This window comes from Dysidea avara, chromosome 1 (genome assembly GCF_963678975.1).
Source record: "Dysidea avara chromosome 1, odDysAvar1.4, whole genome shotgun sequence".
NCBI lineage: Eukaryota > Metazoa > Porifera > Demospongiae > Dictyoceratida > Dysideidae > Dysidea > Dysidea avara.
This window is the reverse complement of record NC_089272.1, coordinates 13159988-13174531: the sequence shown is the minus strand read 5'-3', so window position 1 is coordinate 13174531 and position 14544 is coordinate 13159988. Positions and strand designations below refer to the sequence as shown.

General features: G+C 35.9%; 1 protein-coding gene across 1 annotated transcript in view; it reads right to left on the bottom strand.

Moving 5' to 3' along the window:
* LOC136241648 (uncharacterized) overlaps positions 1-14544 on the bottom strand; it is a 226954-nt gene that overhangs the window by 36135 nt on the left and 176275 nt on the right. Inside the window, exons 39-46 of the mRNA XM_066032896.1 lie at positions 14184-14252; positions 9492-9627; positions 9160-9282; positions 7890-7965; positions 3625-3718; positions 1148-1215; positions 951-1077; positions 228-319 (exon numbers count right to left, since the gene is read on the bottom strand). Of these exons, the coding sequence (XP_065888968.1) occupies positions 228-319; positions 951-1077; positions 1148-1215; positions 3625-3718; positions 7890-7965; positions 9160-9282; positions 9492-9627; positions 14184-14252 (785 nt within the window). The remainder of the gene's footprint in view (positions 1-227; positions 320-950; positions 1078-1147; positions 1216-3624; positions 3719-7889; positions 7966-9159; positions 9283-9491; positions 9628-14183; positions 14253-14544) is intronic.

Genomic DNA, 14544 nt, shown 5'->3' with positions numbered 1-14544 from the left:
GTTTTCCTGAAATGATCATGAGAGTACAGTATGTGCTATAAGAAGAGCAGCGATACAAAATGTCTGTACTTCTTCATGTATGTATATCTCCCTTAGGAATATTGATTGTTGAGTATGGACAATTAAAGATAAATGACTTACAAGATGTGGTATTGACATTCAAGAAACATTAAATACATTTAATATGGATTTATATTACTATACTCACTATACAGTTATGTCTATACCTTAAACATATGAGTGCTGTGGCAGTCATTAGGAGACACACCATTGATATGCAACATCCAAAATAACTGACAATACGAAGTGAGAAAGATGCCTACATTGTTAAAAGTGGAGAAATGCATGCAGCTATATAAAAGCAATACAGCAGTGTATGTCTCCATAGTATACCGATGATTTATGCTTAACAAACAGCACTTACAGTAGTACAATCCAGCAATAATATTATTCAAGTCAGTTTTGTTAAATAATAATACATTGTCAACCTTAGAGAACATTACATTCCCAGTACAAGGCTATATCCATAGTTATTGATTAAAGTAAGAACCAGCCTTACCAAGAAGGTTCATTAACTTAAATATTTTCCTCTTATTTATATACAGAAACACTATTTTACAATGAAAATTTAAAAAATGGGAATGGGGCTTAATAAACAAACTATAATGAGCACAACACCACTACATCAGTAGCTACTGTCCTTGATTATGGAAACTTTACAAAATAAAAATGGTTTGTAAGCAAAAATTATGTAAGTACATACTTGTACTGTATTTTTACTTAAAAGGTCTTCATCATACCATAAAATTTGTAATTTCATATGTAATACTTTACAGTAGACGAACTGTGTAAGATCTTTTACTTACAGTGTATGACTTTATTATAAATTAATATTAAATTTTGTTAACCTTTTAATACGCTAGTATGCACAACTACCATACGAAACATACCGGCTTTCCTCCAGTTCCAACAAGAACAGCAAAACTGGTTAGATGGGTAGTATTACATAATACAGGAAGACCTGGGGTATTATCCTGTATGATTCCTTCACTAGACCATCCTCCAACAGATTGGTTGCTATGTAGATATGACAAAAGAAATTAGTCATATGGAAATTACTAAACTTTAAAATAATATGCAAACTCACTTGATATCCATCAGATCAAAATCCCAATAAACGCATGTGAATGTTGTAGCATCAGTGGTATTCACAAACTAAAGAGATAAATAACAAACACATTGAATAGTGAATCAACTTATGTAGATAAATAGATGGGGACATGCACACAAAGCATTTGTTTGAGTAGCTACAGCAGAGGGAATCTAAGAGTTTCATTTATTTGCTTCCTTTGATATTAGATTTCTACTGTATGTTTACAGCATCACACCAACTACTTTTACAGCACAAAAGTAGCGGGTGAAAACATGCCATACAGCACAACCAATTTCAAGTAACATGAATTTAGGATTCATCAGGAAGAGATGAAGAAATCTCTATTAGTTTTTTGAAGGATTGAGACATTCTAGTAGAGCAGTCAAGTATACTCTAATAAAACAGGAATGTCACATCTTAAGCACAGTGTAGCACATCTTCCACAATATAAGCACATCTTCCATGACAGACATCTTCCATAATGTAAGAGTATGTCGTGTGCCTGTATATTGCATAGAACATTGTACTGTGAAGTTTGAAAGACGATTATACACTGAACGATGATCGCAACAGAGTAGTAACTGAACAAGGACTGATTAACACAAACTTGATTGCTTAAGCACACCCTGTACAACTTCCAGTCCATGTTGCAAAACAACAAAATTAGACAATAACTGAACTGAGGAAAGTGAATCTACTGAGAACAACAATGTGTGTAGACAATTGGTCCTGATAACTAGTACATGCAAGGTGGGGTGGGCAGGAGGAAGAGTATTAGAAGCCACACAATTCAGTAAGCCACAACTCACAGTTCTAAGTTTATAAATGACAGTGAGAGCACCCAGGCATCTAAATGATATTTGATGCCAACTGATGATGCAACAGGTTAATATATTACAATAATGTGCTTATTTTGTGGAAGATGTGCAATAATGTGCTTAATATATGTTGTGGAAGATTTGTCAATGTTCTTCTCCAATTTCACTAGAATGTGATAGCATAAGGTCCTTAGGATGCCACCTTTCCGAAGTAGACCATTCCCCCAACTTCATTCCTTATCCTTTTTCTCCCATAGAGGCTAATAGGTTGGTAATGTGCTTAGTATATACTGGCTCTAATTTTGTTTATGGCCATTCACCCAAGTTTATTTCTTATTTTCCCCGAGATGCTAAAAAAATGGTAATATGTGTTTGGTACAGGTTCCAGTGTTACTTAGTAGGCTGGGTGGTGGGACCCTGTGCACTTACCAATATCACCACAATCAATCTGCGATTGTGATGATCTCCATTCATTTAAGATCTCCAGCATGGATGAGTCAAATTCTGGTACCTTAGAGTTTATATTGTAAGGTGAGCGAATAACATTAATGTAACGATCACTGGTGAACAGCACGTAGCTACCGTATTATACTGTAGGAAAGAATAGCACTGGTCAGATATAATGTGCCCCAACTATCAATTACTGGAAAGCTTTGTTGCCATTTCTCTTTTCCTACCATGCAGTACTACCATACTATAAGATTAGCAGATTTTTTTAAAATAACCTGACTTCTACAATTGTGAATAACAAATAATGATGTGAAGGTTTGAATTTTAGAAAGAATACAGTATTTACAGTACCTGCCAGATGTTGCTACAGTACACTGTAAATCTAGGTGTATTCTGTGCATCAGTTTATAGTAGTCTGCAGTGTTTTGGTCTTGGGGGATAGATAAATTAATGTCACTTGCAAATGCAAATACACTTAATTTTTAGTTAGGAATCAAAACAATACCTTAAATCTTTTATTCTTTTGGGGGGGGGGGGGGGGGGGGGGGGGGGGAGGAGGTAGTGTGCCCTAGACCAAACATCAGTAACTTAGTACTGCTGTCAGAAACTCTCTTTGGCTACACCCCTGTATAGATAACTGTATGATTATGAAAACAGTTTGCTTAGGCTGCACCTCTACATTGGTCTGTAGAGAGTTGGCCATGTACTGTACGCTACTGTTTGCTCCACATAATTTATTGTTGGCACACAGTCCTCTTACTTTTTTACACATTTTTGCATAGGCTTGTTAGCATTTAAGTGTTGTCTTGCTATTCTTACCAGTTATTTTATTGCTGAACGGTTTCCTCTATTAACTGCTGCTTGATTAAATGGCATATTACATGGAATACATATATTTTCCATATATTTAACAGTTAGATAAATGACACACCCAGTGCTATGATATGCTAGAGCATCTTAAGTCAGTAGGCTGGATGATAAGAGAGTGTAAAAGCACCCATTTATTTTTCTTCAATGCAATTTCCTAATTACAAGCTATCTCATGCTTGGGCTACTTTAACAAAAATAGTCAGTTTTGTGCATATATGTGTGTGACTAGAGTGTTTCAATGAATGATGTCATATATACAGTAGCAATAAGTACGTACTATAATAATATATTATTATTGACTACATGATACAATACGTAGAGGTATAAACTTACATTATCAAATTTAAGCATTACAGTGCTGTTGGGTGGCAGTTCTATGAAGCCATTGGAAATCTGACTAGAAATGATCATACTTTCAGCATCTTCACTATAGTGTAAAGAATGTACGTCAAATAATACAGTAGTATAAAAATTTTAATGCTGTCATTAAAAACCACCTTTAAGGAATGATATGTATTTATGCATTTAGCATCAAATCAAGAGGTCTAAAGCAAGAATATGTTTACAGAAGCTGAAATTTGGATTGTAAAATCCACCAAAATATGATATTTGGTCTGCCTGCCTGCCTGCCTGTCTGCCTGCCTGCCTGCCTGCCTGCCTGCCTGCCTGCCTGCCTGCCTGCCTGCCTGCCTGCCTGCCTGCCTGCCTGCCTGCCTGCCTGCCTGCCTGCCTGCCTGCCTGCCTGCCTGCCTGCCTGCCTGCCTGCCTGCCTGCCTGCCTGCCTGCCTGCCTGCCTGCCTGCCTGCCTGCCTGCCTGCCTGCCTTGCTCGTGTTATACAAAAAGGCACTCAGTGGCACTTTGACCACACGGCTCCTACTTTATTTGTGACTGGATCTTGGAAAATCTACTTTTTGGGCACAAGCAAATTTTTTGGGAAAACAAATGAAAATTTCAACAATTTTTTTTAATAATTTTTTTTGCACTTTTGGATAAAGCAACTATTAAACCTTCTTGCTGTGAAGTTTGACGCCCAAAGCTTCTTTTTCCTAGGAGATATGGATGGTTATAACAGACCATATAGTAATTTCACATGCGTAGGACAACATTAGCTTACAAATTGGGTGATTTGTTCAGGTGCTGGAATTGCTAAAACTAAGTCTTAGACAATAATACGTGGCATATTATTGCAGCAAAATACCAAGAATACTTCATTAAACTATCAGAAATCTCTTTTAGAGTATTTCAGATGGTAGGAATGGAATTATTGGTAAACAAAGTGATTTGTCATCATTTGTCACCCTTAATCACACACAAAACTTGATACATTACCATAAAAGTTAGTTTGTAATGTACAGGACAGAAAATCAACCATACGTATCTCAGGAATGCTTAAAGATATTAAGCTAAAATTTTAACACAAGATACGTAGATGAGCACCCAGCAGTGTTTATTCTAGAATTTCTCCTTTGGGAGGAATCAGGAAGTTGGGGGGTGACCAGCTAGGTGAAAGTCTATTGTATATGTCCAAGTTCACAACTATAAAACAGTTGAAATAGTTTCCAAACTTGACTGGTTCGTCATTTAAGGCTGTGTCGTGAGTGTTGATTTTTGTGATTGGTTGAAACCAGATCCTTATGTTTGGTAGAGCTTGATGCATGAGTGTAGTAGTGATGATAATATCTAGGACAACCATGTGCACCTCATGTCCACAATTATTCTATTAGTAGTGCACTGCATAATTTTTCAATAAACAATTTGTGTGAAATCACTGAGATATTGTATTGCAATTGACCATCATTGTATGATACCACAAAGCATTAGCAAATTAAAAGATCTGCATGAGTGAAAAACAGGAAAAAAATTTAAATCAGGCTTTCTGAGATTAAATCTAGGGGTACTTTTGCTGGCTGTGCATGCCATTTTGAAAGTAAACTTGGCTAGAATTTTTTTTTTACAAAATTACACCCTCTGAGATTGAATTTAAGGACAAGTTAAGCATACTAAACTAAGAAGCAAGGTAAACTTGGACTCTCAGAAAATGAATAGCCATCACTTCATGTAGAAATTTTCGTTAGTTGTATACTGTATGTACCCTATAGGAGATTTTTTTAAATTATTATAATGATCTGATACTGAATCTAAGAGCATTTTAAGGTTGTGTTTGCATTTTTTAATCTGAGAAAATTTTACTTATTGAACACTCTTAAAATTGAATCTGAGAGCATTTTTGATAACTGTTGTGTGCCATTTTAAAAGCAACCTTAACCTAAGTATAGTGTAGTAGTCTCTCACAATTTTAGGGAGTGAGTCTGAGGTTTTAGGGGAGGGACTCTGTTCCCCTAACAGCCCTAGAATAAACACTGGCACCCAGTACCTCATTTAAGCTATAAAACAGAAAATTGACCAATGTGCCAAAAAGGTTGGTTTTCCAAGATCAGGCCACATTTTTGATAAATTTACCCTGTAGATATGTAGCACTAGTAGCAATGCTTTAACATACTTATATGCCGTAAAGTTTGTATCTAATTTGTAAATTTGTAAACACTTTACCCTCGGGCCTGCACTCTTGGGTGTTGTGTTTATAAATCTAACAAACTGAATGGGTGTGTTATGACTGATTTGTGGTATCAAAGGTGCCCATTTGTAACATGAAAAGAGCAAGACAGCCAGGCTAATAATAGCAATTACTGAGTACTGTGTACAAGGAATGATTTTAATCACTAATATAATTATTATTTCCTTGATGGTTAAAATTATTTCACTAGTATATTCATTAGTAGCATGTTTCCTATGAACCAGCGTGTTGTGTATCAATTCCATTTTGTATTGCTTCACATCATTTAGATGTTTAGCTGAAGTGACAATGATTGCTGAGTGTTGTAGTGATATAATAGTCATATTTATTGCCAAATGAGTGCATGGTATATGGATACTGACTCAGCTAGTGGTTGTACTGCTTCTCATTCATCCAGATGAGTAAGTGCAGACTAACTGAAGCTGTGGATATTCATTTCAGAGTGATTCACTAGCTAGATGTAGTAGCCAAATTCATTGCCTTGTATCAAACAGTACAGTTGTACCGTTTAAGTAGGGATCGTGGTGAATGTTTCGCATGCCGTCCAAAATTCTGCCTTTAAAAATCATTCTACAGACATTGTACACAGCAAAAATCACCTTTACAGAATAGTACTAGTCCATATAATACATAAAACAGCATTAAATACAACAAAACACTTACAGATGGCCGGATATAATTTTTTCTAATTTCCAAAAAACTCCAATTTTAGTCTCACTGCCCTCACACCTGACCACAGTCGCAAGCCTAGAGCCCAAACGAAGCAGAGAACGGTCACCATTTTACGCCACAACAACAAACTCACCGGTGGCATGTGCCTTTTGGGGTGTAAGCCCTGTGCACCTTGTCTTTCTTTTTATCTTCAATCGGGTTGGTTGTCTTCTTCTTCAAGCATCAAAACCATACCGAGGCATTAATTTTCCATATCAACACTTTTCTGTAGACACCACAAAATTATTTCAGAAAGCGCTTATGCTGCTGAAAGAGCGGAGCACTTATAATTTCATGTGTTGCACGTGAAACATTAAGGCTGCTGAGTTGTTACTTCAACTTTTGCCAATGCCTGGACTGCAATTGACGAAGAGATTTGAGATGGACTGATACTCAACAGTTTGTTCCTCTGAACACACTGACTCAGCCACTTAGTTCCGGACAGCGAGATCAGTGAGTAATTCATGTGATCGGATAGTACTCAGTGGAAATTGTATTACTTCATCCTGTTAGTCAAGACTAACTCCAGACAACTGAAAGGGCCTGTTTGTTCGAGCAACTTCAGGCTGGGGTGAATAGAACGTGGACCATCGTATTGAGACAGGTCATAGATCTGAGCGCCACTGCTACTACGATCAAAGGTAAGCTATGCACGCTACTACGGTCCTATGTGCTTCCAATTTTGGCACAGCGCGTACTTTAATAAGCTGTAACTATATAGCTGTGCTACAACAAAAAACTAAACAAACTAGTATTTTAAAACATTGTTAATTTAAAATTGAAGTAGGGATCTATGCAATACAAAGTGGTGAAACAAGAGATGAATGATTGTATTACAGCATAGCTCGATGGGAAAGTCCCTACTTTGGCACATTAACTATAATTTTGCTCAATGCCAAAGTAGGGACTTCCCAGAGTTGTGCTGTAATAACGTCATTCATGTCTTGTTTCACTACTTTTTATTGCATAGATCCCTACTTCATTTTTAAATTAACTTTTTTTTTAAAAATAGTAGTGTGACTTCCTGTGTTGGTCTGGTGTATAGCTTCTTTTAATGTATTTTTGTCTTGACTGTGTGGCTAAAAAAGGTATTTCCATGTTGCAATTATTTGTAAACTGGTTTACAATTGACAGTTTACAACTGTTTGTAACACTGGTTTTATTTGCCCACACACTATGCTACAAAGTATCTAAATATTATGTAGATGGATTACAACATATACATAGGGGACAAGTACATAACTTATATAAATTATGTACCATAATTATCATTATGAATACTAAAAGAATAGTTGTGTAGTTTAAACTAACCCCTGTGGTACATCAGATTTTACAAGAAAATGTTGCAAGTTCTTTGCGATAAAATTCACAACTGGTATTCTGCTACCTACAGTGAGAATTCAGTAATGCTGTTATTTGATGGAATACAGTAATTCAGTAATACATGTATGATACCTAATATACTGCACATAATAGCAACTAACAGGAAAAATTAGTTGCTGCCCATGTCTAGTAAAAGTTTACATTCTGTGACACTAGCTAAAATACTTGATCTGCACACTACATACGTAGCTGTAAATTCAAAGTTACGTAGTACAATATGACAGTTAAGAAATTTAGATGATATACACTATCACTGAAATAGATATATGCTTATGATGTTATTTTATTTAGCCTATTCCACTGTATAGTGTATGTATACAGCCCTGGGAAATATTATGGGAAAATAGTTTGTTATGTCCAGCCCATTCAAAGATGTGCCTTGACTCATGATAAGAAGTGACACAGAGCTTTAATTGTGAGATTTAATTTTTAGAGTTGAATGCACTTGGAAAGTTTCAACATATAGAGTGGGTGCATAAGCACCCTGTAAATTATCTAGGAAATAGGTTAGTAACAAGTACTTTACTTAATATGACAACTTACTTCTTGTTCTGATTGTGAAGTAAGTAGGCTTAATTTAGCACAAAAAATCAGAAATACCCACAGTTGGAAGTTTACAAGCATTGTGTGTTGGAGCACAATAATGTCTGAACAGCATTCTGAGGGCTATAAGCTCATACCATTAGAACATTGATCATAATTACATACATTTTGGCACATGCAATAAACACCTGCTTTCTTTCCATCTTGATGGTTAATAATGCTACACCAAGCATACATATTATTCAGGGGTGGATTTGGGGGGGGTTCAAAGGGTTCCATGGAACTCCCCTTTTGAAAGAGCCTTTCTTACTCGAGATACTCTAATAGTGCAGTCAAATCGAGATACTCTAATAGAGCAATCACAATAGTCTTTTGAGGAGCAGTGTAGCAAGCTTTGTATCTAGTTATAAATAAGGAAATATAGTTGGCGAGGGCATCTATGGTGAGGGGCAGATATTGTTAGCTGGTGATGACTTTTTTTTTTTTTGGTCTTTGATTTACAGCTAGGCTGAAGTTGCAATTCCAGAGTGGAACCCCCCTTTTTAACAGTCTGGATCCACCCCTGTTATTAGCAACACTATCTTTTTTATACAAAGAAAGTACATACTGTACCATAATTATACATGTAGCAGACCAGATGTAATTCAGTAAATACCTTCAACATTTCTTTGATGAATGATGGCATTGGCTGGTATGGTAACTTGCGTATCACCAACTTCTGGAAACACGATTCCATTGATCAACTCCATCTTTTGTGGTGGTAACTGAGCATTGAAAACTACATAAAGTACATAACAATTACTTGTACAATTGGTTGCTGTGTATGCAGCATAGTTTTAAGGATTTCATGGTACTCATTGTTGTCAAGCTTAATTTATACCTTTATGTGATATTAAAGATCTTGAAACATAAAAAAGTAGGTGTTGTTTATCACTTTATTTTATATTCGTGCACATTTATTGTACAGATAAAGTGTTTGCCACACACCTGTGTTTTCTCTTTCAATCGTTAAACTAGTCTTATTGGTGGAATTAGTAGATGTTGTAGCAACAAGTACATCCCCAATTGCTACAGCAAAGTTTTCAACATTTTGTAACAGATCTTCTCCAACTGGCAACTGTGCCTACAAAATAATGCAATGTGTGGTACCAACATGGCTGAAACAAGTACGGCAAATACACATGTTAAGGATTTTTGCATTCAGATGGTAAAATTGGTACTCAGCTACTGTTTAAGATTATGTGATTCACTTTTGCCAGCTCACATTGTACATTTGTCATTGAGAATCAACACCACATAGATTGTGGAGCTAAGTTTGTAGAATTTAATGCACTTTTCTTGTGAACAATACTTACAGGGTAATTTTAATATGTGTGCACACTGCAAAGGTTGTTAACAGTTCATAAAACATGTAATGTAGGTATGGCTAAGTATCTCTGAGTACTTATTCATTAGCACTGGACAGTAGAGCAGTGAATAAGCACTACATCCTTCACTGTGCTGTATGTTTTCATGGTAACTCTATAACCCTTAAACCTGCATTAGCGAGAAACTGAATTTCTTTTCAAAAACACTAAAATGTACAAATGTTGTAAATTTACACAGCTGGCTTCAAACAGGCATGATAACTTGTAATGAGTTCATCTACTCTCTTAGAAATACAATCACTGTCATCACTGACCATTTTATCAATCATGTTAGATGAAAATATAATGGAAATTGGGATCACCGAAAAAGAAGGGATTGCTAGGGTTGTGTAGTTTTTGCTATTAAATTTGTCACCTTTGCAATTGATCTTGTCCCATTTGCAATTGAATTCATCACCTTTTCAGTAGAAGTTGTTGATTTCACAATAGAATTTGTCACCTTAGTAATTGAATTCAGTGCTACTGCATTAGAATTAGTCATGTTTGCAGGAAGTTTCATTGTCTGTTTTAGGGGCAAAGATAGAAGTGAAATTCATTCAGTAAGTTGTTGTTGACATACACCCATGTTTGTATGAAGTCATTTCTAAAGGAATTACTGGATTATAGTGGTTTCAGAGGTGTAAAATTTGGGTGCACACTGATGGCATAATATCCTTCAATGGTGAACAATGGTGGTGGGAATTTATTAAACTTGTTGTAAACAAATTAAGTACTGAAAACAACTAATTATTAATTATTACAAGCTCTTGTTAGCCAATAATCATTTCAGCTGCTACACGTAGTGTTCTTATTTTGCCAGGTGCTCTGTAATTAGTTGTGACAAAATTTCGTGCAAGTACAACTAATTCTAATGCAATAGCACTTAATTCTATTACAAGCGTGGGGTTATTTGCCAAGGTGACAAATTCTATAAAAAGCAACAAAGTCAATTGCAAATGGGACAAAGTCAATTGCAAAGGTAATGGAATCAATAACGAAAACCTCCATTAATCCATTAATGAATATGATGAAGATTGTTTTGATGATCCACATTACAGAAAATGTATTGGAATAAGAATGAAACTGGTAAAATTGCAATGTATAGGAGTTTCTTAATATGGATTATAGAACTTTGCGTGGGCGAGATCAAAGGGAAAAGTGTACTTTAAATTTCATAAAGTACACTCTCAGCCGGCCAACTGTTTCATCGACCACAAAGAGTGCTTTATTGCACCGCAAAGAGTGCTTTATTCACAATAAAGCACTCTTTGCGGTGCAATAAAGCACTCTTTGTGGGCAATAAAGCACAGTTGCCCACGTGCCTTAGTGTAGGCTAATAGCCTACGGGGCTCGCGCCAGTACGACTAATCACCCAAGCCGGTGAAGGCTGATAGCCTCGCCGCGCTGAGTGATCAATCACCCCAGCTAATACGAGTTCTACTACTGGATTACTTTTATAGACATACCTAAATGCTTCGATGATGGGTGGAAGAATGTAACGTTACTGTTACGTTTGTTAATGTAAACGGACAACTCCTGGAGATATCACGGAAATACTTCACCATGTGACTCACAATAGAATCGATTGTGGGTTGCGAGCAAAACCTGCCAAAAGACGCGATGAACGTCTACTATGCCAAACTATGGTGAAATACGCGTGAGTTACTTTGTTAAACTAGTTTGTGTGCGTTCAGGCTGCTAATAGTTCGTGCAACGCTTGTTAATTACGAGTCCTAGTGTATGGTGAAGCTACACGACTAGAAAGTTCCATAAATCATTTAAAGCATAGCCTTGCTCGTGCTATATGAAAAATAAAGTACTCGGCCGCGCGCCTCGTACTTTATTTTTCATATAGCATTCGCGGCTATGCTTTAACATATACGTAGAATATACATTCATGGTGACTTTCATACAGTAGCTGTCAAATTCAGTGCATGCTTTGCTGTTATTAGATACACTTGACAGCTTTATTATTAGAGTATTTACGTGATTGCTCTTTTAATATTGAATAGTCCACCCATACACAATAACCACAGAACAAAATTCCACCTTACAACAAAGCCTTCAGCGTAAATTAGACTCCCTGGTTTCTACTGAGTTTAATAGAACAGATTTCATTAACAACAATCAGCCCACACCAGCTGATTTTTATGGCATTGCAGGGTTTTAATGAGAAAATGGCCCCCACTTGGGCTGTGTCCATTCGAAAACAAAATAGCAAGCCATGTTACTTTTATCCTGAAATTCTCCTGGTATAGTTCGCCATTCTTGTGCATGAAACAAAATACAGTAGTCCCTCCATTATCTGGCCATCAATTATTCAAACATTCTGTTATCTGAACCGTAGAAATGATGGTTCTATTGGAGTATTTTGTCTTAGGTGTGCATTCTATTAGAGTAATTATGCTAAGCCCATTCATCTGTTTTTCCATTATCTGAATGCACTCAGGGCCCAATGAGTTCAGGTAATAAACAGAGAAACCACTGTATTATGAATATGAATAATATGAGCAAAATTACAAATGTCAGTTTTGTCACACATACACCTACTGTAACAGTTTTGTTTCACTTGATACTCACTAGTGGGTCTATACTCCTTGCAAAGAAATAGTTATTTTGAGTTGAAAGATGCTTCTCAATGTGGTTTTTAGGAGAGGTGTGTTCTATTATGATGTTTACAAAAACATGGGCAATCCCTATTATGAACTCACTATCATTGGTCATGATACCATCTCATGACAAATAAAATGACATCAATTAAGCTTTGATAGGACAAAGTACAATTGAGTTATGGCTTTTTATTCACTGTTATTAGAACAAGGATAATTTTTTTACACTTTCAAGGTACAATGTGAACTTTTGGATTGATTGGATACAACAAAGGATGGGACCATTTAAACCAAAATTTTTAGAGTAAACAATTACGTTGATGTTGTGCTACTTCTAAAAACCAGGCACCATGCAGCTAGCTAACTCATCTGGAATTAACCAATACGTTTTTGGTGTGCAATAATACATAATTAATTTATTGTAATTCTCGGATTTTATAATTCATGAATTTTTGTAATTCTTCAATTACGTTGCTATGCACTGCTAAGGAAGCGCTTCTTAAACAAACCGCTTTTAACACCATATTATACACAGAAGTATCTTCTAAACTGCTTTTCAGTGCTTGATTTGGTTTAAGGGTTAACTAATACATTTATCACTAAAACTGTCACAATAAATGTCACTTTTTCTGACTGGAATGTGGCACATTTCTTTATCTAAATTACCGACATAAATATGACAATTCCTTATATATATAGAAAAGAACATTGCACATTTGTGACAGTTGAATTTCTGCATAGTTTGTTATGTATGAAAGCCCAAGACATACTGTACAAATTTTTGCACAGTGTTTGTAGTGTCCTAGTTCAGTTGACAGACTAGGCATTATTACACTTCTTTTTAAATTATGCGATACAGTAGTATGGGATCCTCCAAAACAACTGGTGCCCCTTGAAATGCTACCATCAAAATATTATAGAACTATCTTATGTGACGAAAAGTACCTTTACAAAAGAGTCTTAACAAAGAAACTTAAACAGGCAATGCATTAGTGTTGCTTACATGGTGAAGCGTTTAAGGTTTGCAAAATGCAATACTGCTAAGTTGGTGAAGTTGCAATAATCAAGCAGTTGGCGAAGATTATAGAACACGATAATTATAGTGCCCCTACTCCTCTGAAAGGATAGCAAGATACAGCTGCATGCAAATAATCCTACACAACAACTTGTGTCCATGCATATATCACAGCCAGGGTAGCAGTCATAGCATTACTACAGTCATTATCAAAGAGCTATGTAAAAATTATCATGATGTGCCTGTTTAATTGTCTACACAGTCTCCTACACTGTAAAGTACATATCTCACATTGCTAACCATCAATGTTAAAGCTTGAATCCTGCCTTTTCTAATCCACTTGCCATAAAATTGCGCAGTTATGTAATGATTTCAGAGGCTGCATGTTTCAATGGCTTTGATACCAATGTATGTCCCTTAAAATAGAACTATGACCATTGGTTTTTTTAAATCAATTTTTTTGTCTACCTGCCTGCAGTATGTGCCTGACAACAATCAAAGCTAAGTTATGCAGTGCATGAAAGGCCACCATAAGCATTTATGCATACATCCTGCAACATGCTTGCTTGCTTCCTACGTATATACATCCTACATATGCATGATATTACAATATGTATGATACATACATAATGCATACGTGGATATGTACCTCTCTTGCTGTTTCAAATGATATTGTGTTTGAAGTGCTTAACAAATTGTTGATTGTAGAAGAAATATTCTGAAAGTGCAAGAAAGAGTCAAACAATATAACAGAAACTAAAAATGTGTAAACAACAACACTAATGATCACAAGGCATGTGATTCAACCACTAGGAAATCAAATCATGAATTTCAAGGCAATCAAATTTCTCTCTTTTTTGTATTTTACAGCAATTTCAGTGCTAATTGTGTTAATTAATTAAGACAAACAATCATGGCTTCATAAACTTCCTCAAAGGTTGAAAAATTGAAACTTTGACTGCACATATCTTGGAATGGCTTGATCAAATTCTACCTGTGGCCTGCCCTAC